This window comes from Acipenser ruthenus, chromosome 33 (assembly GCF_902713425.1).
Source record: "Acipenser ruthenus chromosome 33, fAciRut3.2 maternal haplotype, whole genome shotgun sequence".
NCBI classification, from domain to species: Eukaryota; Metazoa; Chordata; class Actinopteri; order Acipenseriformes; family Acipenseridae; genus Acipenser; species Acipenser ruthenus.
In genome coordinates, this window is record NC_081221.1 from 10,691,330 (window position 1) to 10,716,726 (window position 25,397).

At 37.9% G+C, this 25,397-nt stretch overlaps 1 protein-coding gene across 1 annotated transcript in view; it reads right to left on the reverse strand.

Moving 5' to 3' along the window:
- The window catches only part of asic2 (acid-sensing (proton-gated) ion channel 2), a 287,152-nt gene that overhangs the window by 25,060 nt on the left and 236,695 nt on the right, over positions 1 to 25,397 (reverse strand). The window contains exon 5 of the mRNA XM_034055630.3: positions 23,330 to 23,386. Within this exon, the coding sequence (XP_033911521.2) occupies positions 23,330 to 23,386 (57 nt within the window). The remainder of the gene's footprint in view (positions 1 to 23,329; positions 23,387 to 25,397) is intronic.

Sequence of the window (25,397 nt, forward strand, 5' to 3'; positions counted from 1 at the left end):
TCAGGCAGCCGTTTATATCTGACAAATAGTGTTTGCCGTTTGCCATTCCCATTAATTTCAGTAACAAAGGCATCGTTTATACCGTGTTAAGCACGCCGTATATGTCTGGCAAACTCAGCTGTTTGGATCTCATTATGTGTCATTCACATAGATTTAAGTAACAAATATAATCGCTCTTACTAAACCACCAATTAGCTGTTTTCAGCTCGTTAACATAGTTACATCATCAGCATCACACAGCTACTCCAAAGCTAAATTTCTTGGGAAAAGCTCTGTACTTTTTCCTGTGGGATGAAAATGTTCCAATTCTTACTTGTCAAATACGTCAGCCAAATAGCCCAGTAACACTTGAAAGCGCTGGTCGAGTAAGTGTTGGTGAAGTGAGGACTTCATCAAAAACATATGTCACGCCTCCCTGAGTTTGCAGACTCTTGCCAAAACCTGTGACAGCCATCGAACTGCTCTATGAAGCAGAAGTCGGATGAACATCCCATCTCTTCACATATCACTGAGAAAAGCAGTGAGTTCAGTGGCAGAGCTTTTCTGAAGTTAACTATTTTTACTGCAGCGGTTAATACACCCGACGGCTCTTTTGGCATTGCTTTTGCAGCAAGTGCTTCCCTGTGAATGCAACAATGATGCCATACACAGCGTGGTACAACAGCCTTTATGAGAGCTGCAAGTCCATTTTTGCATCCAGTCATGGCTGTTGCCCCATTCGTGAAAATCCCGACACAAGAATTCCACTTTATGTTTTTATCCGTCATGTGCCGTCTGAAATTTTGAACAGCTCCTCAGAAGTAGTTCTTATTGGGGCAGAGTGGCAAAATAAAAAGTCATCTTTAATCTCAGATGAGCTATCGAGCATAAACCATTATTTGGGCAGCATTGGCGCTGTCAGTACTCTGGTCGATTTGTAGTGCGAAAAAGGTGCTTGGCCTCCTGCTTCAAAAAGCTGCTCCTCAATGTCTTTTGCCATATCGGCAATTCTGCGGCTAACAGTGTTGTCAGATAGTGGAATGAGACTTAACTGATCAGCAACTTTCTTTCCACATATTAATCAATGCCATTTCGATCGCAGCTGGCAACACAAGATCTTCACCAATCATATGAGGTTTTCCACTTTTTGCTAGTTGGTAGGACAGCGTACGATACTCTGGCAGGTGTAGTGGTGTTTTCTTTGTAACTTCCTCTGTCCTTTGAGTTGAAAGAACTTTTGTTCAAAAAAATCTCATGGCTTATCTTTGAGTGCAGGATGTTTAGTCTCCAGATGGCTTTTTAATTTGTTGGGTTTCATGCTATCATTGGCAAGAACATTTGCACAAACAGCATAATGTGGTCGCTGATGTTCGTCAGAACCAATACATGTAAATCCCAAGTCCAAGTAAAGGGGTTGTTATTTTCTTTCTTTTTTTTGCCTGGCTTTACCTGCTCCTTCATCTGGATCAATATTCTCAACTTTATGTTTTAATAAACACTTCATACTTTCCTGTTGTTTGCTGTCTAATGTCAACACAACCGATCGCTAGTGAGAACAATTAACACCTGAGTCACGTTCACGTCGGTTTGGGCGCTAAGGGGCGATGACGTGCGTCCGTCGGAATATTGTTCAATGAGCCTTTGGTATGATGCACCTTGTTTTACAATTGCCAAGAAGTCAAAAAAATATTTACCAGTGAGGTCTTGAGATCCCCCCTTATAACCGTGTCACGCCCTTCAGTTTGAAAACCTCTGCCCTAACCCCTGCAGTGTTTATTATTATTATTATTATTATTATTATTATTATTATCATTATTATTTATTTCTTAGCAGACACCCTTATCCAGGGTGACTTACAATTGTTACAAGATATCGCATTATTTTTTTAATACAATTACATTATTTTTTTGCACATTATTTTGACATACAATTACCCATTTATACAGTTGGGTTTTTACTGGAGCAATCTAGGTAAAGTATCTTGCTCAAGGGTACAGCAGCAGTGTCCTCCACCTGGGATTGAACCCACAACCCTCCGGTCAAGAGTCCAGAGCCCTAACCACTACTCCACACTGCTGCCCACATGAAACACATTATAATTTATTTCCAACATAAGCCTCATTGTTTTATATATATATATTTTATTCACACCATAGGTAAATTAGACTTTTTTCTTCTAAACATCACAGTGTATCATGTTTATGCTCCCGCCTGTAAAAATGCTGGCTCTGATATATATGAGTGGCATATTGTGGGAGCAGAAAACCAGCACTGTTGCACATTTATAAACACTTCAGTTCAATACTCTGTTTTCATTTCATCAGAGTAGCGAATCATTATAGTTGGAAGTGTACAAGTACTGTACATGTAGTATAAATACATATTTACATGAATAACATAATAAGGACGCTGCAGATCATTTGAGATTCTTGCTGGACTGATCATCTCTAGTACTCTTAAAAAAGGGTGAGTGTTTTGTGCAGTATTTATACTTGTAAGCACTTTTTATAGAGCCAGGTACATTGATTTTAGTTCAATAACTATAACTCCTCCCATTTGAACGAGCGTAAACAATCAATTGTGGAATCAAAACTCCAAACCATGTGCCTTTTAGCAATTCTCTGAAAATATGCACGATTGGCCTCAACGCTTCCTGCTGGTTTGTTTAATGCATTTTCTGCTCCGCTGTTCCCCCAGGAGGAACTAACGCCACTGATTTAATTTAATCAGAAAACAGAATTGCAAAGCTGCGGCATTTTTTGCGTTGTCGCACCGCGACAGTTTCGCAACATTTAAATAGCTGGCTCTGGCTACCACTGTACTTATTAAAAAGACATAAAAGCAAACATGCATGGGTAACACTTTACATGTCTTTAAATACTGTGTAGTCACTTAGTAAATACATGTGTACTTACACAAAATTTCAGTGTTATTATGCATAGTTACAATACACTTAATGTGTAAAAAATATAACCCTAACTATTATTTTTTATAATAATACTTTTATAAAAATTCTGACTGGACTAGCTTATTAAATTTGAATAATACGGTTGATTCTGTGTCCAGAGGAAAGGGTTAACATTTGTCCTTCTTTCAGTTTACTGTAACAAGGTGTGATGAAACACCTCTTAAACTAAGCTTTTAGATAAAACGCTTGTGAAGTCAATTAGAAAGGAAGTTAGTAGGTGTCAAATATGTTACAGATTGTTTGACTTACCCATGTGCCAATGCTCTTTCCATTACCAAGTCTTATTTCAAAAGGAAACACAAACCGCAAAACCAGAGGATGATTTCAGAAACACAAAGCTGTCTTTTGGAGGGCATTTGATCTCCTAATACACAGGATCCCAGAGATTGCTACAGGACTGATTTTCCTTTTGAAGCATGACACAGGATTTTCACAGGATTTTTTTTAAAGTTAGTGCATAAACAGAATCTTTATCAAATCTTTATATGCTTGCAAACTCATGCTACATGCTTAAAGCTCAACCTACAAAGTCAAACCAACAACTGAGCCCTGAACTAAGTCACAGAACTCCAGTTTGATGTAATTTCCTGTATTCATCCCTAGACTCAGGGCGAGGGCATTCACAAAGACGTAGTTGAAGGTCTGCACCATGTTTAGCTCTGTATACATCCAGTCGAGTTGCAGACCTGAACAAGTGCCATATTCAAATGAACTGTTTCACCTGAAAAACTGTGAGCCCCTAAATGTAGACAAAGTGTTTCTGCCTAAAATTATACTTAAATTATATTTAAATTAACTTTGTCAAGATGTGGAGCCCTCTGAGTTGCTCAGTTGCACCTATGAACCTTACCAAACACACCACACTGACGAAAGGTAGCACCAGCAACACCAACAGATATTTATTTTAGACATTCCCAATGGACAGCATTTCACAAAGGGATATGGGAAGAGTGAGCATAAGATTGCAAATAATATATTACCTATCTTACTATCCTGCTGTTGATTTAATTTGAAGTTTCAAAGTGTGCTCTATCTTGTACGGCTCTGTAAACTCTCTGTCTTGTTCACTTGACATATGGTTGCTAGGGATTGTGGAATGTATAGTTTCTCAGGTTATGTGTATCCTTGCTTTGGGAGCACTGTAAAATCCATTTTAGAAAAATCACCATTCAAATATAATTTAAATGACAATAGAGTGTTGTGCCATGAGGATGATATTGGCTGAATTTCTAACTTTTTAAATCTGAATTTCTAAGTTTTTCTCATGCGGGCATATCAATGTTTAAATACAGTAAATACTGTATTTTTTTTTTATAAACACCTGCATACTTAATTATTTGAAATTATTAAAATTATTCGATTTACTTCATGCCCATTGTTAAATTGCAGAGGGAAACATTTTGTTTTGTTTTGGCCACCCAATGTGACCCATTCTTTCTCTTTTCATGCACTCTACACTGTCTATTGCCATTACGTATAACATAGTGGATAAGACACTTGTTTGTGGTGTGCACAACTTCCTCTGTGTAACATTGGAGCTGTGACTGATCAAGTAGATTGCTGAATTTTAAGAGTGTAATGAGCAGTATTGCATGTTTTTCTTGTGTTCCCTGTTGGTGAAATGAGCTAAAAGCACTATACACACAAATGTAGACGAGCTTGGCTCTTTTGCATAGTGGTTAGACTCTTGTTTGCAGTGTGCATTGTCGCTGGTTCGAGCCCAGCCTCCGCCCTGTTACATATACAGCATTTTAGTTAAACATTTTGCACAAATGAGGGGTGTCCTGGGAAAACTTGATAACCCACAATTTCAGATTCACCTCTTTCTTAATTTCATCAAAAAATATTTTCTGGAAAAGGTGTGGTAACTAGATAACCCATAAACATTGTTTCTAGAAAGCTGCATTTGGTTTTTAATAACAAGCAAAGAAAAAAAAATTGTAGGTTATCAAATTTTTCCACCACACCCCCACACTTTTTTTTATTCCCCTTTTCTTGCAAGGTGTAATTAGCAGGTCAGTTTGGCTTTCCAGTCTTGATGTTTGTGCTGCCAGTGACGAATAAGACCCACTGATGTACAAACTCATTGAAGCAGAAAAGGTTATGCCCTTTTAATAGAAACCCTTTTCAACTAACACTGCTCTCCTCACACTACCCCCGCGGCAGAGCTTTTTTCCTTCAAGTTAAATCAGGAACAATTTGCAATAAACAAACAGGCCTCTGCTGTAAATGTGATGGGAAATTCAATATGGACTGAACATAAGCTCTATTAGCTTCATAATAAAAAATGATTATGAATCCATATCTGCTTTTTATAGGGCTTAATGAAGGCACTAGACCCAAATGCATACATAATAGCAACCTAATCTAGATTTGAATGAATTGCCTTTCTATGTATTGTGGTTATTTGGGATTCCTGGATAGGATTTATTCAGCCTATCGGTTGTTTAGTGCATCGTTTTTCTCTACTTTTAAATAGTTGCAGGTGGAAGCAGTTCAATTATTGGTTTGAGTTATTTCTAGTTAATTAAAAAAAAGTCAATACACAGTAACAGGGTACTTGCTTTGAAATTGGCAACAGATACAGAATAAGCTCTTAGAATAGTTATAGTAATGTACTGTATATTATGTAACTTCATTTTAATACTTGATTTCTTGAACTGCTCTAGGCTTCCTTTCTAACGAGTGAACACTGTAATTCAGCACCTCTCTAATGCTTTCTATGGTTATATAGTGTAGTTTCAAGGTTTTTATGCCACTGAATTGCTTCTGTTGAATAAATGTCCCCAGCGAATTTGACGGATGCTCTCAACTTGAAGTGGCTGTGTCAGCTCTGTGCTTCCCCCATGTTGCGAGTGTCTCTCAATATTACATACAAGCAGCACGAAGGCAATACTTTATTTATGGATGTAAAAAGGCAATTGGCTTGGTCGTGGGATTGGAGGATGCCCACTGATCTTCATTTCCCCTGAGCTGTTGTAGGGAATTGCTGCGGTGAGGAAGCACAATTGGACATCCTAAATTCATGATAAATAATTGGGCACTCTGGGTCTGGAAAAGTCCTTACCGTTGTATCCTTAGTCTTTGAATTAAATTTAAAAAAAAATTCATGTTAAATTCATGTTGCCCATCATTAGGCTCTCCACTATAGCAGCACCCTCAGAAAAGTGCTAACCTATGCCTTTATACATTTTTCAGTACTTTTACAGTGGCCTCACTTAACTTTATAGCACCTCTATACACAATATCATAAGAACATGAAAACACATAACATAAGAATATTTACAAACAAGAGGAAGCCATTCGGTCCATCTAAGCTCATCCGGTTCCTAGTAGCTAATTCATGTAAACACGATCATACTGAAGTGTAATTCTGGGACCGAGATCGGGTAAACACGATAAAAAAAAGCACTTCATTTATTTGACTTACTGGGCCACCATAATCTGCAGTACAGGTTTGTGACAGGTTGGCCATGTAGATGACATCCCCAGACCAGAAAGCTGACAGAGAAACACACAGGCAGGTACTACGGGTGAAAGCGCTGCGGTGCACCGTTGTTATTGAAAACAAAAATAAAATAAATATTTAAACAAAGACAACTCTCACAGAGCCAAAATAAAAGTTTAAACAAAAAAAAAATCACAAACACAAAACCCCAAGCAATTGCTTGCTTTCTTAGTGTTTTACTTTCGCTTTCGTTTCTTTGTCTTTACCTCACTCTCTCTCGCACACACGTTCTTCCTCAACACCCACCCCTACCAGCAAAAGCTGCTGGTTTTTAATACTGGTGACCATCTCCAGATTAGCAATAAATGAATCATATAAACTGGAGACGGTCACCGGTATTAAAACCAGCAGCTTTCTGCATGGGGTTTTTAATATTTGCGTGGTCGACAGCAACTCTGTTTATTTTTGCCGCCGACCATGCATTTTCAACAGATGTCTGGCAGAGACGAGTAGCTAACAATCGCCGCTGCCAGACCAGATCCAAACCAAACAGTAAACAACCAAAACATTGTTCTAAATAAACACAAAACAATATATTTAAATCATACAATACATTAAATTACCTTTTCCAAAATAAACAAACAATACATTTATTTACATGCAGGGCTTCTCCCTGCCCCCTTTAATTAAGTGCAGGGCTTTACCTACCACAAGGTTGTAAACGCATATCATTGGATATGGGAGGGAATTTCATTGCTTGATTGTTGTTTTTTTTTTTGTCAAGGGACAGTCTAATAGTGGCCTCTTAACACAGGTGATCTCTTGAGAGGGCTCATAACTTATGAATTTTCTTATGAATTGTCTCTGACATGCTTTCCTGTAATTATGTATGTCTTACATACAGCTAGAAGATGTAACATGAACAAAAGGACGTATGTAATTTAATAACATTCATTTAGATAATGCATTTATATTTTGTGAAAGTAATGAATGCTTGCTGTCTCAGGTCACACAAAATGTTTTAAATCCTTTGCAAATTTCAATGCCTGTGTCTGGTACGTGTTGATTCATTGCATCCTGAAACCAACGCCAGCATAAGCATAAGATCTTTTTTGATTACCGTGCACATGGTTTTCATACTCTTAGAAGTATGGCTTGAATTTTTCAGTGTTTATTTTCCTTTTAAAGGTTTGTCTTTAAGTCTTAAGCCATTACATCCTTACATACATTATGAGAACATTCTGTTAAATTAGCGGGAAAGAACATGAAACAGACACATTGGAAGCTACCTAGTTCCCAGGCAAGTATGAGAACGAAATGCAAGTTAAGTAGCATCTGGGGGAAGTGATTAATGTTATTGCTTGCTCTTGTGTTTGAATAATGAAGAAGGTGAAACAGAATCAGCAAGCCAATCAGGACATCAAGGTAAAAAAGAAGTGACTTTGTTTAGTAATTAACAGTTTAATTTAAGATATTGAATCGGCTCAAAACACGGTCACGTGAACAAAAATAAAAAACATAAAACTTCATGCCCTAGTTCTTTCCGTTTCAAAATGCTGTATCTGCGTCTTTCTAGTGCCGAATTTTTCAGCAGTTTTTCTAGCACTTAATGTCTATTACAAGTTTATAACTTTAATTCTGTCATCTAGGGAAGACTTTGTTTCTCCACGTTTTCTCTCTTCCTTTACGAGAGAGGGTTGTTGTTTTATTGATTACGGATAAAAGACCGCTAGAATGGTTACCGTATTCCTTTGCATTTAGGAGTACCATTTAAAAACATATGGCCCAAAGCTACTGCAAAAAATATATATTTTAGTGCCTTTTTATAGGAAGAGAGTAAAATACAGACAAAACAGAGCATCCCACTGAAAACGCTTGGTCATTAAAGGGTTAAAGGATCCACATGTTTCTGCCTCAACTACATGACTAGATGGCCCATTCCATACAGTTACCACTGTGTGAAGAAGTGTCTCCTTTCCTCTGTTCCAAGTCTATTTCCATGTAATTTCTAACTGTTCCTATGGTCCTGGTTTCTGTACTGAGCTTAAAGTATTGGTTTAACTACAGTATGACAACTCCTTTTGAGATTTCAAAGACTGCAATCATGTACCTCCTGAATCTTTTTTTTCCCCAAGCTACTAGATTATGTTCTTTCAGCCTTTCTTTGTAGTTCAGTCTTTTGAGTCCTGGGATTTGTTTGGTTGCTCTTCTTTGGACTCTCTCCCGGCCACAATGTCCCTTTGGTGCTGTGGTGACCAGAATTTGACATAGTATTCCAGGTGTGGTCTCACCAGTGCATTATGCAACCTTATTATAACATCCTTGGATTTGTACTCTTCACTTGTGCCTGTATACAACACGATAGCTTTGTGTTTTTGCTAATTATCCCCCAATCTAAGTCATTGCTGCAGTTAAGAAACATGACTGGTCCAAGGACAGAGCCTTGCGGCAATCCATTGAGTGCACTGCCACAGTTAGAGGTTTCCCCTCTTTCAAGTACTCTCTGCTTCCTGTGTTTTAACCAGATTTATATCCATACCTTTCCATGAACTGCAGCTTGAGGATTAGCCTTTCATGTTGCACTTTGTCAAAAGCTTTTTGGAAGTCCAAGTATGTGATGTCATATGCTCTTTTTTGTGTTCATCTTCAAAGTCTAAGATGTTTGTCAGGCAGGAGAACCCTTTTCTGAATGTTGGCTGTCTCCCATGATGCTGTTGCTGTAGATATACTCCTCACTCTTACGATTCATTCCATGATTTTACATGTTATGGAGATGAGACTGATGGGTCTGTAGTTTCCTGGTTCCGTCTGGTCTCCCTTTTTAAATATGGGTATTACATCTTCAATGCCCCAGTCGGCTGGGACACCGCCTTTTTTGATTGATTTGGGACCTTGCTTGTTTCTTTAACTGCTCTTGGGTGACTATGCCATCCAGTTTTGAGAGTCTTCTTAGTACTTTGGTCTGATTTACAGTAAGTGCGTCTAGGATTGTTTGAGGACTTAAAGTAACAGGGGCATGTTGACATCCTCACTGGTGAAAACTTCAATATGTGTGTTATTACTTTGTCATGCTCCACTACATTTCCCATGTTGTCCCTTAGGCTCTTGACCTCTTCCTGGACTGTTCTTTTGGTGTTGTGGTATTGGAAGAACTGTTTGGGGTTGTGTTTAATGTCCGAAGCAATATTGAGTTAAATATCTCTTTTTCTGTGTGAAAAAGAGATACTTTGTATTCTTTATTTTGATGTGCAGTTGTCATGTTTGTACACTTCTTCCAGACACTTTGCTTAAAGGATCGATAAAACCATTTTGCTTAGTTTGGCCTTCTTAGTCTTTGGGATGAAGAGGTCTTGCATTTCAAGCAAGATGTCCATTCACTTTCCACAGATTTACCTTTCAGTGTCTTGACCCAGTCTGTAGCTATGCTTCCATCAACAAGACAAACAAATTTCTAGCAAACGTGCAAAATTTCGCACAAAAATGTTTGTGACTCTCACCGTAGAAAAACAGGTTTCCATTAAACTGGATTCTAGCGAACAAACAGCTCTACGTAATGATGTCACAAGCTTAAAAAAAAATAGTTATCACACAAATGTTCTTGATCCAAACAAAAAAAAAAGTTTGATGCATTTCTGTGGCAGTGAGGGCTGCATGGGTGACGTCAGACGAGGGAAATTAAACAAAAACACAGAACTGCGGGACGAAACTGCAAGGTGCAAGGGCGCTCAGCTTTTTATTAAATAATTGATTTATTATTATTTATTTCTTAGCAGACGACCTTATCCAGGGCGACTTACAGTCGTAAACAAAAATACATTTCAAGAATCACAGTACAAGTATTAATACAATTAAGAGCAAGATAAAATACAAATCACTTCGGTCCTAGCAAGTACAAGTATGACAAAATACAATTCAATAACGGAGCAGATAACAGTGTCAGTGATAATTACATCAGGATATAATTAAATACAAAATACTACAGATTAAATGACACTTGACAGATTACAGTACTCTAAGGATTAAATGCAGTAAACTAGGGAGCAGATAAGAGCAAGTAAAGTGCATTTAAGGAAGAGTGATAAGTGTCCAGATGGAAAAGAGGAGTTTCTACAGGTGCTGTCTGAAGAGGTGAGTCTTGAGGAGGCGCCGGAAGATGGTCAGGGACTGGGCAGTCCTGACATCTGTACACTGATATTATATATATATATATATATATATATATATATATATATATATATATATATATATATATATATATATATATATATAATAAACATAAACAGTTTAAACAAAACACAACATAAAGGGTACATTGGCCAAAGTAAAATAACACACACAATAATACTTTCTCAAAAATAAGGACCTTTGTTCGCTGGCTGGTAGCATTCGCTCTCTCTCTTAACTCTTTTAAATTCTTCCAAACTCTGAGCCCAGAGTGGGTCTTCTATAATGTGGCTGGAGCCTTAATTACCCATTAAACAATTACCTTATTAAGGCTCCAGCCACATTCTGTGGTGCTGTATTTTGTAACAAAGCTCTGCTATAAGTAGGGCTCTTCGTTTTTTTTTTTGTTGTTGTTGTTTTGAGCCTACATTATTTCTTAATTAAACTCTTGTAGAAGAGTTGATTGTAAAACAAAAGCGATCTTGTTGTGGGTCTTGTTTTTCTTCTTCCTGTAACTTGAATGGCACGCTCTGTTTGATTCACTGATAAAAATGGGGATTAAAGCAATTTAACTTAGTTCGCTTTTTAGTTTCAGTTTGATTTAAAAAAAGTTGCCTTTAAAAAAAACCAAAAAAAAACAAGCATTGTTAGCAGCGAAACGGAATGAGAGTTTTAGTCAAGTTACAGGGGGGAAAAACACAACAAAATTGATCTTGTTTTACAACCAACACTTCTACAAGAGTTTAAGAAATTAGTTCAGCTCAAAACAAACTTAAAGGGACATTACATCATCAAAAATAAAAAACGAAAACGAAGAGCCCTAACTATAAGCAATGGAACCACAATAACCACTAAGAACACAGTGTAATGAAAGAAAGATAATGCAGAAAGGTGACTTTTTTTAATCGTTTGTGCGATTTTAAATTGAACAATAATGAAAACAGATACACAGTATTTTTCAGGCTTGTGGCCTGTAGAACTTGTCTGTGTGCAATCATTTCCACAAATGTATTGTTCCCTCGTGCAAACCAATATCTCTGCATGCGTGCAAGCAAAATTCACAGGAACTATTTACAGTAACCATTAACAACAAAGTGGAATGAACGATAATGCCATTTTTTTTTGTTAAACTATTACAATGCAATGCAGAGAACGCAGCACCAATATCAAACAAAAGATGCAATCAAGACGTTTTATTATACACCACTAAAAGAACTACAGTATTAGAACATCATAAGAAATTATTCGTTTAACTTATTATTTACAATAGTCTTCTCACAATCAGACAGGAAGTGAAATGTAGCAATCAAAACGTAGCAATCAAAACGATTTAATAAAAAAAAGAAACTGCAATGAATTTACTGAGGCAAGCATTGGCCAAGCAGAGAAACGCTTCCTTTTTAATAAATATTAATAAATGTGATTGTGGGTTGGAAAAAACAACACTGCAAGCTACATGAAGGTGCAGTGAACACTGCACACCTCACCACTAGTTTTAGCCACAACCCAGGCACAGTACGATTTTCGAACAAGCTGACTTGCCCCGACTTCTCCGTACACCACACATACATCACTGTTCTCTGATCATACTTTCCCACCAAAAACGTAGTTGTAAGCATCTAAGCTTCTATACGCCTTTACTGCTTCTCAGGTGTAACAGCACTGTGTCTCTACCAAGTAATGATAGACATCTGGGTATGTTATCTCTGTTATATATATGTATACAGTGCCTATAGAAAGTCTACACCCCCTTTCAAAATGTTCACCTTTTGTTGCTTTATAGCCTGGAATTAAAATGCATTAAAATAGTTTTTTTCATTTATCTACACATCCTACCCCACAACTTCCAAGTGAAAAAATATTCTAGAAATTTGTAGAAAATTAATTAAAAATAAAAACTGAAATAGCTTGGTTGGACAAGTGTCCACCCCTCTTGTAATAGCAATCCTAAATTAGCTCAGGTATAACCAATCGCCTTCAAAATAACACAACAAGTTAAGTGGCCTCCACCTGTGTTAAATTGTAGTGAATCACATGATTTCAGGATAAATTCAGCAGTTCCTGTAGGTTCCCTCTGCTGGGTAGTGCATTTCAAAGCAAAGACTCAACCATGAGCACCAAGGTGCTTTCAAAAGAACTCTGGGACAAAGTTGTTGAAAGGCACAGATGGGTATAAAATATCAAGGGCCTTGAATATCTCTTGGAGCACAGTCAAGATGATTATTAAGTAGTGGAAGGTGTATGGCACCACCAAGACCCTGCCTAGATCAGGCCGTTCCTCCAAACTGTATGACCGAGCAAGAAGGAGACTGATCAGAGAGGCTACCAAGAGGCCAATGGCAACTTTGCAAGAGCTACAGGCTTTTATGGCCAAGACTGGTCAAAGTGTGCATGTGACAACAATATCCCAAGCACTCCACAAATCTGGCCTGTATGGTAGGGTGGCAAGAAGGAAGCCATTACTCAAGAAAGCCCACCTTGAATCCCGTTTGAAGTATGCAACAAAACACTCAGGAGATTCTGTAGCCATGTGGCAAAAAGTTTTGTGGTCTGATAAAACTAAAATGGAACTAAAATAGAATGGCCTAAATGCAAAGCGTTATGTTTGGTGCAAACCCAACACAGCGCATCACCCAAAGAACACCATCCCAACATCATGTTATGGGGATGTTTCTCATCAGCAGGGACTGGGGCACTTGTCAGGATAGAAGGGAAAATGAATGGAGCAAGGTACAGAGAAGTTATTGAGGAAAACCTGCTGACCTCTGCAAGAAAGCTGAAACTGGGATAGAAGTTCACCTCTGAGCATGACAACGACCCACAGCACACAGCCAAAGCTACACTGGAGTGACTCATTTGCCGCTTCCACCATTTATAGGTATCTTTAACATACACAAACATTATCTGTGAAGTGTGAATATATGCTGTACAAGAAGCAGTAAGGGAAATGCAGGTCACTTTAAATGCTTGTCTATTTTCATCCCTAGTCACAGCACAGGACATGATGAGATTCACAGACAGCTTGAGAAATAAACATGTGTATTCTCTGCTGAATTATAATAAGAATAATAATGTTCCTGCAGAACTTCCATTTAGTTTAAGGGCACACGTGTATTGTAAAATGCAAATATATATTGATGTGAATTTTATTTTAATGTAACACTGGTTCTGAGATATAGCTATTAAACTTGTTGGTATTTACAGATGGTAGGGAATGAAAAAACAGCCATGTGTATTATGATTGTTGTCATGATTATCCGCTGTAGTGGTATTAGGGGAAGCTGATCTCCTATTTCCAATATTCTAGCAAATAATATGCACTGTAATGTGTTAAGGGTGCATATTAAATAAGTAGTCAGGAGGTAAAAAGGGGTGCTATTCAATAAAGGAGTACAACACAATTAACACAAACACGGTCACAAGTCCAAAGTGAGTGCTGTAGTGCTCGTGGTGAAAATACAATTTATCGTGAACAAACAAATAGATTTTAGAGAAGACAAAACAAACAAAACACTCACAAGAACAATTATGTTCAGCGTTAATCATACAAAGGAACAGATCACCTCTCTACGTCCCCTTATGTACCGTACGCCCCCTTGGTTAACGATTGAAACCGCTCCCCCAATCCGCGGCTGCCACATTGCTTCCCTTCCGGGTCGATAACTTGGTGTACCGTAGCTCCGCCCCCTTTCTAGATGGCTGACTTCCACCTAACCCTGGGAATGAATTGTCTAGCCATCCAGTCCAGGGCACTCTGTTCCCTTTACACAGCGCCCTCACAGTTTGGGTGGCAAAGTGGCTGAGTGGAAACAGGTGCAGGAGTGATGCAGTGCAGTATTTAAACAGACAGAGCCTTCTAATCCTGTTTGGAAAGGAACTTTATTTCTTTTATTCCAGGTCTGGTGACCAAACAATAATCCCCTGGCAATACACACCAATGTGTACTGCACTGGGTAAATAACACAGGAAAGGCAGTCCCAAATAACAAACAATATCCGCCCCACAATAATACAGACACGGTCACCAGTCCTGAGTGCGTGCAGTAGTGCTTGTGGTGGGTGATACATGTTTATATTTGTGACAATGGTGAAGTGCTGTCCGGTTTAGTGCTGGCCCTTGGTGACAGCTCCGGAACTGTGTGAGCCGTTTAGTAATGCACAAGACAAGACAAGACAATTACAAGACAAACAAACAAAAGACTCACTGTACTTTTTTACGTGTAATGGGGTCTCTCACAGTCCTTCTCGGTTCATAAACACAAACCAATGCGAAGGAACAGATTACAATTCTCCGTCCCCTTTTATGCTGTCACACATGACCCCTTGGTAAACGAGTGCAACCGCCTCTCCAATCTGCGGCTACCACATTGTTTCCCTTCCGGGTCAATGCGTTATTGCAATGGAGTCTCGCCCCCTTCCTAGCTGGCCGACTTCCCTTGAACCCTGGGAAAGAACTGTCAGGCCAGCCCGTCCAGAGAACTCTGTTCTCGCTGCTTAGCACCATCACAGGTCGGGAGGGAGATTTACAACCAAGAATCATTGTATTTCTGTCACACTGTCACTGGGATGTATTAGGATTGGAACAATAATTGATTATTGTGATATTCTAGATCATTGGTTTAGTCTTTATTATTTATTGATAATCATATTAGTGCCAATAATCATGTTTGACAGTCTCCTTAACCTAAAAAGGATCAATGCTACCGATTTGTCAAAATATATGCTGGGGCAGGGGTGTGTATGTTTGTTAAGTGCAATTACCCTGGGGGATGGAAAATTCCTTTCATTTAATACAGTCTCTCCTGGTAGGAGAAAGCAGAAAAAGGTCTAAGTCAAAAGTTGCAGTTCATGGGTGTTATTAAAATAATCAGGATTATTGTGATCATTTTTTAACCGATAATAGATAATTTAAATGCTATTATCATGGCTCTAAAATGTTAGTTATAACTGTCATTTTTTCAAATGTGTAAATGAACCCTGAGAGTGCGTTCAAGAACATTGCTAGTAGTTCTCTGTTTCAAAATGTTCTGCCATAGATTCCCTGATGAGTTGGTGCAAGGAACAGTGAAGGTATAGGTTAACACACAGATTTGTACTGTAATTACATTAGCATACTTCGATTGACTCTGAACCAAATACCAATTTAATTTAAATTTCATTTCAGTATTTTTTACTCTTTCGTGTACGATAACAAACTGAAGAATCTTGAACCTAATTTGTAGCATGATTAGGGCCCTCCGTTTTACGCGACCTGCTTTCTTAGGCTGCACTTCATTCCTCCCACCGCAAGATGGTCATGTAGTCTGCTTAATTAAACCACTTATTGAGTAATAATCTCCTGATTCCTTTAATCATCTCAATTAGTCATTTTATTAACGCACAGTGATTAGGTGGCAGCAGCAGCAGCTACGGACATTTATTTAGTCATGCATCCCTTTATTACTAATACCTCTTATTCAATATTATTTCTTAAAATGTGTAAATAAATAATGTATTATTTGTTATTAGTTTCAGTTTACTAGTAGGAACACATCATTTCTCAACAAAATATTAAAAAAACAGCACTGATTCCCGGAACAATTTATATAAAATACTGAAATCATAACATCAACGCTGTAACATATATATTACAAATATAACATAATAATAATAATAATAATAATAATAATAATAATAATAATAATAATAATAATAATAATAATAATGCAAGGTTGTTCGCAAGCAGCACATTAAATGTTGCTATTAAACTTAAGCATCGTCAGTTGGTTAACCCTGCCTTCTTTCATAGATTGACGTTGTTCTGTAAAAACTTCGCCATAAGAAGAAACACTTCTTTCAGCATCTACAGAATTGGTAACAACTGACAAATATATTTTAGCCTTTCGTGTTAAATTGGGAAATAATTCTTCAACTTTAATCAAAAATTCATTCAATGTCATTCTACTACAGTTTTCTTTTGCATATGGTAGGTATTTGCCCATTTCTGATTTACAGTCAGCTTCAAATCCTGGAATAGAATATAATTGGAGGGCTTCCAGATCCAAACTACACACTTGTTGTGGGTCAAATACTGCCATCAGAAAGTTATGAGCTGGTTGAAAAAAACATGGTTTCTTTTTGCATTGATCCGGGTTGTAGTAATTAGTCTGTTTTTCAGAAACGTCATGGAAGGTTTTTACACATAGTTTGTTTATTGTGGCGTCTGTGCTGTGTACCTCTTGTGCCATTGTTCAGTATGTATTCATTAATTCTGCAACTTTATTATATGTTTGATGGACTCTCACTTCACGGCTTTCAAACCACTGAATCAGATCCACCAGTCCCTTGGCATGCGTCGCAATTAGGGAGAGTTGAGATTTTAAACTTTGCACATCTTTAAGCAATTTCTGGAGTTCCTTTAACACTACAGTGTTTGGTGAAATATGCATTTCCTTTTCCACAAAGTCTGCGTAAAAAGGGATGTATTTGGAATGATATTCACCAGCAGAATACCAAGTGCCCCATCGTGTTATGCATGGCTCAGGTGGCAACTTTATGGGTAAAGTACAGCCTTCTTGTTGGATTGCTTCTGTCAGGCGGTCTTTAAAACGTAGTTTTCTGCTTGGGCAATGTTTAAACAATTTTTTAATGGTTGCAACCTGCTTGTCTGCTTTTGGAAAATTATTTGCCCAGATATTGCTGACAAGGGCTATTATGTGGGCATCACAAGTCAAATGTACTGAATTTAAACCTTGAAGAATGTCATTGTTTGCCTTGATCTTGTAACTGGCATTATCGGAGACACAAATTATTAAAATTAACTTCAAATGCGTTTAAACATTTCACAACGCCCCGTGCTACCGATGAGTAATTCACAGAGTGCAGATTAACTGTATTACTTTCAGTTCGAAGGTATTCAATAGTCCTTGGAGAGCAAACAAAATGGCAAAACATACTGATCTTTTGCATTTGCAGACTTGTCAGTAACTACAGATACACTGTCAGACATCTTTATCAGTTGTACAATTTTCATCTTGTGCAACTCAGCAATTTGGGGTAGATATTCCCTTCTCAGTTGACCTGCTGTAGGAATTGCTCCCGCATTTATTACATGTTTGTTCAGAAATGCACGTAGTTTGAGATTATCAGTTTTTTCCAGGGGAATATTAGCACAAACAAATGTCTCTGTCAAATCGAAAATAACATCTCGTCTGTGTTCATAATTTTCGTTCCTCTTATGTTTTTTACTGGAAGACGCCGTCTCATAGCTGTCAATCTCAGCCTTTCGGTTTCTGTGTTTTTTCTGATGATAAATGTCGGTCTATTGTTGACTTTCGAGTGTGGTCCAAAGATAAATTGCAAGTTGTGCAAAATAAATTCTACCCATCGATGTACAGAACACCAGGTGGATATTGTTGCGTGCGTTCGCTCAATGAAATGCTTTTTGATTGCAATGTCTTTGACTCCATGTTTAGGTCTCTCGATTTTTCTTTTAACGCATCAATTTATTCAATTACCATTTATACTCATCATAATTAGCTTTTATTTTTCTAATTAGACAAAGCGTAATGTGTTGATTTCTTAACTGTGAATTTGATTACTATAACAGGAGTGGCTGCAGGGACATCTAGGGGATAGCAGTTGAATTACAGTTTTGAAAAAAAACAGGTTGTGTAAAACGCAGGACCCTAAGCATGATACATACTGTATAACTGTAGAGTCAAACATCTTTCTGTATGACACTGACTTTTATTATTGTTTTATTTTTAATGCCAACAAAAACTAGTTTGTGTATCCTCTTACCACTAAACTGATTTTCATTTTCAGAAGATATGTAGGCGATTGAAGACTTTGCTATGTACTGTACTGCACAGTATATTTGTTTTTCATAAAGTCTTCATGTATCATGATAGTCAGTCAGGATGTACTTCCTAGCATTTCCTGTATAAAAGTTGACCCTGATAAATTGTGCTTGTTAATTTTGTAGTTTTGCTTTTCCAATGGTTACACTATGTATTTGCCATACTTTATCATTGTTTGCCATTTTATATATGCTTTAACACACATCTCTGGGCTTGATTACACTTTGCAATACTTTTACTATAGGAATTGTTTACTATAGGAAGGGTTTTTGAGGCATAAGGCTGAGGTTCAGTTTTGTGAGTCTCTCAGGTCATCGTTGCAAACGAGAATCTGTTCTCAACTGACCTGGTTAAATAAAGGATTAATTGATTGATTATAGTATTTGGGCTTGCAGTTTTGTTGGTTTCTCGTCGATGTATTACAATGGCCAAATTACACGGAGCACCGCTGTACTAGACTAAAGACATTTCATGATGGCCAAGTGATTTCAGTGGTCTTACTAGCGATGGTGTGTCACCATTGCTGGAGGAAAGATTGTAAAAGATCCACTGTCACTGTGGTGTCTGTATCGGATGTACAGTGTCTATAGCCAGAGGGTGTTGGATGAGGAGTCATTCACCAATTTACTTCATACCAGGGACTAAATGATAAGTAGATTAATATTGTAAGCTAATTAAGAATAGAGAAATTGATTTTAAATCCTTAACTACAACACCTTTAAGCTCTCTGGTCTCTAGGTAGATTATAATTTATATAATTACACTGATGAAAGCCATGTGCATGTGCTTCTAAATCAGTGGGCTCTGCAAATTAACTATATTTCACTAGATAATCCTGTTTGCCATTACACTTATCTTTCTCAAAATAGCTGTTTTATTGTGTTCTTTTTCAGAGCAGCTTATACTAGATGGAGTAGAAGAGAATGTTTTGTGTTTTATAGATGTGGTTTTGCAGCACTGGCGACTGAAGGCACCTGCTAATTCTTCATAATTCAGAAAAAAGGTGGAATACAATTTTGAAAATGGAAATACAGAACCCCATCTAGTGTAATCTCTCATATTCCAAGACGAAATGCATACTGAATTTTTAAAACACACGATACTTAAAGATACCGCAAAACGAGACATTTTTGACCGTGGTTATTGCATATTTTCATATTGGTAGTTTGTACAGTTTTACATATTCATTAAGGGGAATTGAATCACTGTTTTAATAGCACTTTACCCTTATAAAAGTTTACCATAGTAAAAGCATAGCAAAGTGTAATAAAGCATAGTAAAAGGATGGTAAAGCATAGGTAAGCATTGTAAAAGACCAGCACAGTAAAGCATATTAGTAAAAATGGGAAACCAGGATAAACCATGGTGAATGCATAGTATAACCGTGGGAAAACTGCAAAAATACAATGCAAATTTCTCTTATGAACATTTAAAGAAGGAACCCATTAGAGCAGGTGTAACTGGCATTGTTGTGTGATGAATTGACGTTACGGATTCTGTCCCCTGTCGGAGATGAGGTTAAATACTCTATAACCACGAATACAGATGATCCTGGCTATTTTGCATAGTGGTTTGTGCATGGTCGTTGGCTCATTCCCAGCCTCCACCCTGTTACACAAGCAGAGCAGTAACAACAATTTATATTACCACTAATGGTAGCTTGAAGCAGCTATGAAAATGCAAATACAGTCACATGATACCAAAAATACTATGGGACAGATGGGACAGATGCTGTCGCAGTAGTCGCAAACGAGTCGGAAGTCTAGAGTGAAATGTACTAAACAAGTGCAATGCTATTAATGACTTTTTAGGGAATGCTTTGCGGCAGCAGTTTTTCTTTGCGGTTCAACCTTAAATTAATATGTAATTATGGGCGTTCCTGCATAAATTCGCAAAAATGAGGTAGAGATAGTGTTCTCAAAAATTATAATGAGATGTACTAAAGCTGCAGGCAATTTCGACTCTTACAATTGCATCAATTTTTTTAAGAACTTTTGAAAGCATGTTTTAAACAGCCGCAATTGTTGCTGGCATTTCCCAATCCAAATTTTCTTGTGCGTTGCCAGTTGTGCTCAGTGGCAGCGTTAGGGACATGCAACCCATGCATGGGGTCCCGAGGCAGAGAGGGGGCCCCCAGCCAACTATGGTGACAGGTGTTTTTTTTTTTAACATTTTATTAACAATATGCACAAATTCAAAACATGACAAAGCAACAAAAGGTGACAGTTACGTGTCACTGGTGACTAGGAAAAGCCAAAGCGCAGTGCATATCGCTTTTCGAGAAGTTCGGGTCGGGGGACTATGCTGGTGCCGAGTGCTGCTAACTAGTGCACAACACACATGACTATTAGGGGGAAAAAATTAGATTACCAGTACTGACAGAGGCGCGTGACCTGACAAGACTATTACGAAAAAACAGATGGAGGTTATGTGGAGATTGTAAATGTGTTTAAGGTTAACAAATAAAAAAAATAAAAATAAATAAATAAATAAGGTATACCTTTTTTACACATAGTGTAATTTAATTGTACAGTCTAAAAAACAACCCTCATACATTACGAGTAGATTAACCCGTCTTCTAGCACGGGCCATTGCTTATGCTTTAATTACCAAAGTGTAGGAGCGTGAAAAAAAAAATGAAGTGCAATTATCCCAGCGGCGCTACAAAGTAAAAACAGAAAAGCAAAGAATATGGTAACTTAACCTAAGCTAACATCATTCTCTACATCAAAGCAAGCGTCAGGCAATAAAGAAGATGCTAGTACAGCTACTGCGGATGTTACTGGACCATGATCTGAAACACTTAAGCAGATGATGTGGAAACTGATGCGGACCCTCTCACATCATGCTGTGGCTAGCAGAGCAGATATCAGCATGTTATCTAATGACCCAGCGCTTTGGCCAGATCATATAAGAAATGAACAGTGATGCGTAATTGTAAAAAGAGGTCTGAATCAGATTATTGAAATGGAATTTCCACAGAGCGATGCGGCAGTGGTTGCATGCCGTTTTATGAAAGAGAACTGCTACATGTACATGAAGAACAGTGACAAATTTCTTTGGTACGTGGCTTGTATAGTCTCCTTCTTCGGATGCAGTGTCTTCCTTTGGCTGTGCACTCTTTGGCAAACATGATAGCAGTATTTCGAAGGAGGGCTTCAAAGCTTGGCAGCGCCTTTCATGTACTCGTAAAGAACACGCACACAACATGGAAAAATGGTGCAACCTACAGGTAGGAATAAGCACTAATACTACTATTGATCACACTAACATGGAATTCATTTTGCTGGAACAGAAGTACTAGAAATTTGTTGTGACTGGACTTGTAGCCATTGTTTGTCACTTGGCATAACGAAATCTGGCATTGTTATACTGGCTACATATAGCACTCGGATATCCGTTACCCAGATACACGTCAGTCGTGTTCTTCCCCCATTGTATTAAGAATAAAATCAATCCCCATTATATATATGTAACAAATTAATGCAGTTACCCATCACACGCGATTTCCGACTCTGTCACCAGTTTTCTGATACAAAGCCCATCTCTTCAATTCTACAATTTGTCTGAATATCCGTCACAGCCCAGGTTTTTTTTTTTTTATTTTATTCTCTCCAATGCCAGATCAGTCTGTCTTATATTGTGCAGTTACACAGCACTTCCTCCAGTTTCACCTGACGAAAATGCAGCCAAAACAAAGCGAATGAGACAAGCTGGGGTAATATAAAAATTAATCATTAAACAGTTTTAGATACTGTGATGTATTTTTTTTTTAAATCTGTGATCTTTTGTTGCTTTTATGCATTTTCATTTGCAAGTGCACTGTGACATTAGGGCACTATATTACCACTTGGGATACTGTTTTAATTCTGGAAACTGTTGTTTTTTTATCTTTTGGTTTTGTTAAATTGCATTGCCTTTTACATTTTACGCAGTTCTGTGCATGGATAACATTTAGATGTTATTTTGCTGTTAGGTTGTTAATGGGAAATTTTACATACCGCTACAATAGGTATCGGATTTAAAAATCTGTACTGTATTACAGTTAATGTGTTGTCTCTAGTTTTGGCACGTGATATTTTCAGAATCATATCGTTCTGAATTAAAATACTACTTCTGTTGAAAGTATAGTACTGTACCAACAAAACCAATACAGTACATCTAAATGGGAGCCTACTTATTTTAAAACACAGTTCTTTCAGATATGTATTTTTGATATTGTATCTTTTTTGTGTTCCATGAAAAACTGACCAGGGTTGCAACGGGCCAAAATGAAATAATCAGATATGCGTCACACATTTAACCGTCACTAAAGTCAAAATTTTATAGGGTTGGATATGCGAGTGCTGACTGTATAACAATGCAGTGATTCCCATCTCTGACAAACAGACAATCTAAATAATATAGCTGCTCCTGGGATGGAAACGTGTTGATTAAGAGATTTAATAGCTGATTAAATAAAAAAAACTTACTAAATCTACCTATAAACACACTACCTATAAACTTGAGTTAAAATGTGAGTACAAGTGGTGAAAATGAAATAATGATATAAAAAGAAAAACCTCTAAGTCTTAAGAGTTCTGTACGCTAAGTATTTCTAAACAGTGGGAGGTTTTCAACAGGATCGGCTGTTCTTCTCAAGATCTTGTTTACACAGTAGAGGTCACTGCGTTTGGCAGTTGATCACACTGGGAAGGGATTAAGCTACCATACAGACAAAATCAACTACCAGGATAATACAGAAAATCAGGGTTTTATTGGGATTTAAAAAACGGTAAACAACTGTTATTTTAAACATATTAAGTCTTACTGATTTATTTACCTGCTTTAATTCAGTTTCACTTTTTTAAGCAAGACATGTCCTGCAATGGAACGTCTTGATTAGTGGACAGGGTTTCTAATATAAAATTACAATTGGTTCTTCACTTACCTAATGCTGGCTCAGCACATTCCTTATACTGTTCAGGAGTACAGAAAGCAGCATCACCTACAAATAAACAAAAAACACACATTTTAAAAACATGCATTTTTAAAACATTATATACAGTAGATGATGGTTATTAGCAACCCTGATAGACAACTTTCGGTTATTAACAACATTTTCCCAGGATCCAATCCCGTTCCATAGACTTTAATGTTAATGTAATTCTGATCTTAGCAACTGCATGCCGCTTATTGACAGCTTTATTCCTAGTTGCCAGTGCTACAGAACGCAATTGCATGATTTATGCGCATACTTCATGCAGTTTTTTTAACACACTGACTTCACAGCTGCATATTTCTGGCGGACTGAGGCAGAATTGTGGCCTTGAAACTGGCTACAAAGCTGCACGCAAAATTGAGATGGATTTACAGCGGGAGGTGGTACATTGTAAAAATAAGACAACTTTGGACAATTTCTTATTTTAAAATTGTGTTCTTTAGAATTGATTGCAAGTACAACATATATATGTTTGCTTTACTCATTGTAAGGACAATTGTAGTACATTGTTGTGTAGTACTATTTAAGCCTACTCCTTTTTTTTGTTTTACATACGCGTGACGTAAACTGTTCATGGATATTTCGTGTTTCTAATGTAAATTTTTTAACACTGTAACATTTAAAACACATGTATTTCAGTGCCATATTTGTACAACTATAGTATATATCGTTCCATATAAATACACTTGAAAACGGGGGCTTTTTCCCGTATATGGGACATTTCGGTCAATGACAACTTTGTGCTGTGAGCTGAGAGGTTGTTAATAAGTGGCATCTACTGTGTTGTAATAAGGTCATACAGGGTCATTATGTGAGCCAGCACCTGTCAAAGTATCTTTTCCCTGTGTAGCACTATCAGAGCCACTAGAGGTAATGCTTATTGGATTGAATTACTGTTGACACCTGCTGGTAGTTTGATAATTGTGAGCCCTATAAATGGGACAGGTTTTACCCAGCTGGAGAAAAAAGACTGTGTGTGTGTGTGTGTGTGTGTGTGTGTGTGTGTGAGGAATGCACATAACATTTTCTTGCAGTTTCTCGAAGTTGGAATCATGACAAGTTACACCATTTCTACACTGGTCTTCCCCATGGCAATATAAGTCATTATCGGAGTTTCAAAATGGGTAGTGGGAGGAGAACAGCTGACTTGTGGCGTGCAGCTGCCACCACATAGAGCATACATGGACGGCATGACCGCCATGACTACAACGGTAGCCGGCACCAAGCGGGTACTTGGCAAACTAGCAGAAAACGTCAGATGGGCATGTATGCAGTTCAAGCCCGCCAAGTCAAGGAGCATCTCCCTCATCAAAGGCAAAGTAGTGGATAAGGTGTCTTATATAGATGGCGAGGCCATTCCAACAGTGTTAGAAAAGCCTGTAAAGTGTCTTTGGAGGTGGTACGATAGGGATTTAAAAGACACTGTTCGAGTGGGAGAGGTGAGACAGCAGTAAACAAGGTGCAAGGGCTGGAGAGGATCAACAGTAGTGCTCTACTGGGCAACCTTAAAATCTGGTGCTTTCAGTTGGGTCTTCTTCCAAGGTTGCTGTGGCCACTTACTGTGTATGAGGTTTCCCTGTCAACAGTAGAGAGAATGGAAGCCTTGATTAGTTCATACATTAGGAAATGGCTGGGAGTTCCACGATGCCTTAGCAGGGTAGCACTACGGTAAAGGGAAACTGCAGCTCTAATTGAGGAATTCAAGAGCGCTAAGGTTCGGATGGAAATGACTGATGGAATCATGTGACAAGTGTGTGAGGGATGTAGCACCTGTAGTGAGAACTGGGAGAAAGTGGGCTGTAAAGGACACCCTTCGTATCAGTGATATCACGGGGCAAGTACAACAGGGAAGAGGAGGCCTTGGTCTCAGTTTGGCTGCTACGAGAGGCACAAAGCGTCTCCAGCTGAAAGGCGGAAGTTGGTAGTCAAGGCAGTGTCCTAGGCTAAGCAGGGAGAATAGATGAGATGGGAGAACGTGGAACAGTGTAAGACTGGCTGGTGAGACCTATGGACAATG